This window comes from Chinchilla lanigera, unplaced genomic scaffold (genome assembly GCF_000276665.1).
Source record: "Chinchilla lanigera isolate Chin_1 unplaced genomic scaffold, ChiLan1.0 scaffold00212, whole genome shotgun sequence".
Classification (NCBI taxonomy): domain Eukaryota; kingdom Metazoa; phylum Chordata; class Mammalia; order Rodentia; family Chinchillidae; genus Chinchilla; species Chinchilla lanigera.
Window position 1 is genome coordinate 116,263 of NW_004955613.1, and position 1,616 is coordinate 117,878.

General features: G+C 47.9%; 1 protein-coding gene across 1 annotated transcript in view; it reads left to right on the plus strand.

The window, feature by feature from the left end:
- The window catches only part of LOC102026698 (butyrophilin subfamily 1 member A1-like), a 36,565-nt gene extending 34,965 nt beyond the window's left edge, over positions 1 to 1,600 (plus strand). Inside the window, exon 14 of the mRNA XM_013510132.1 lies at positions 543 to 1,600. Within this exon, the coding sequence (XP_013365586.1) occupies positions 543 to 1,099 (557 nt within the window). The 3' untranslated portion in view covers positions 1,100 to 1,600. The remainder of the gene's footprint in view (positions 1 to 542) is intronic.
- Positions 1,601 to 1,616: the final 16 nt, after the last annotated feature.

The window sequence follows — 1,616 nt, forward strand, 5'->3', positions numbered from 1 at the left end:
TCTCCAATGTTCACCATCTCACTTTTTATGGCCTAACAAGTGTCGCTTTCTGCCCCTGCTCTTCTCTCACTCCCCTTCTTCTTATCCAACCCTTGCTGTCCTCCTGGTCCTGCCCGAGTTCCTCCCCTTGAACACACTGACCACACTGCTCTGTGCTGCTGTCCCGTGGTCTCCTGCTCCCTCTGTGGCAGTTTTCCTCTCTCTGTGGACGCGGTGTCCTGTGTGGGAACCTGGGAAGCACCGTGAGCATCAGACACTGGTAACACCTTTCCCACGTGTCAACCAAATGTCCCCCATTCTTATCAACCATGTCTTCCCAAAGTGAGATGACAGCACAAGTCAGGTCTAGAGTGAAGGGTTTTGAAGAAGTTTCCCTTAAAGGAAAGATCTCCACACCTCTAGATGGGACTGCCTGATGGGCCGTGGGCTGTGGAAAGGACTCCTGGACCCCTGTGCTGTATCCTCACCCCTCTTTTGACAGCAAAGAATTGAAAGCTCTTTTCTCAAGGCCTACAGGTAATGGATCTCTTCCTTTTTTGCAGAGGACATAGTTCTGGACAAAGACACTGCGCACCCTAAGCTCTTTGTGTCAGAGGGTGGGAAACGTGTTGAATGTTTGTCAAAGGAGCAAGCTGTTCCTGAAAGCCCTGGAAGATTTACCTCTCTCCGAGCTGTGCTGGGTCGGAACAGCTTCTCCAGTGGAAGCCATTACTGGGAGGTGGACGTAGGGGAGAGTAAATTCTGGATAATGGGACTGTGCTCAGATTCGGTCAACAGGGAAATATTTATCAAGGATATGAATTCTGAGAATGGTTTTCGGACCATAGGCAGAATTATGGATTATTACTGGGCATATTCTCTACCCCATTATAAATTTAAGGTTGTAGCACCTCCCTTGGTAGTAGGGATATTTTTGGAATATGAGCAAGGATTGATCTCTTTTTATGATGTGAAGCAATTTGCTATACTCCATATTTTCAAAGACAAGTTCACTGGGCCCTTGCGGCCGTATTTTTTCACTGAGTATGTCCTTGAAAGAAATTATCAAGGCCTTGTCATCCCCCCAGTGTCACCACCAGATGAATCTGGTCCTCCCTAGAGCACACCTAAAGGACTTTTTGTGGGGTCATCCCCATGGACCAGGACAGCACTAGAGTCCCAGTCAGGATGCTGCTGTGCAGGCCTGGGGTCACCTGCCTGCAAGGTCCAGGCTACTTTGCAGCCATGTGGAAAATTAGGTAAAATCCCTGTTATTTGGCCATTTCCACTGCTCACCCCTGCACACCAGTTTCCCCTGAGTACACTTCCCTTTACCCCTGTCACTTTGAGGAGTGCAGCTTCTTCCTATTCTCCCTGATTTGAAGATGAGATTCTGAAAAGAGCTGGCTGCTCCCCTCACTCGATCACTGCCATGATTTCTCCCCGTGCTTTAGCACAGAGTAGCAGTAGCTTTCTATTTCACCAGTCACTGTGGCCTCTTGAGTGGTAATGCCACTCAAAGATGTTGCTTATTTGTATGACTATGTCTCTGCTAAAATCAATGCACTCAGCTCCCTACTGTGTGGGATAGCAACAAACTCATTAAATTGAATCTTATCAACAAGGCTACTGGCAAA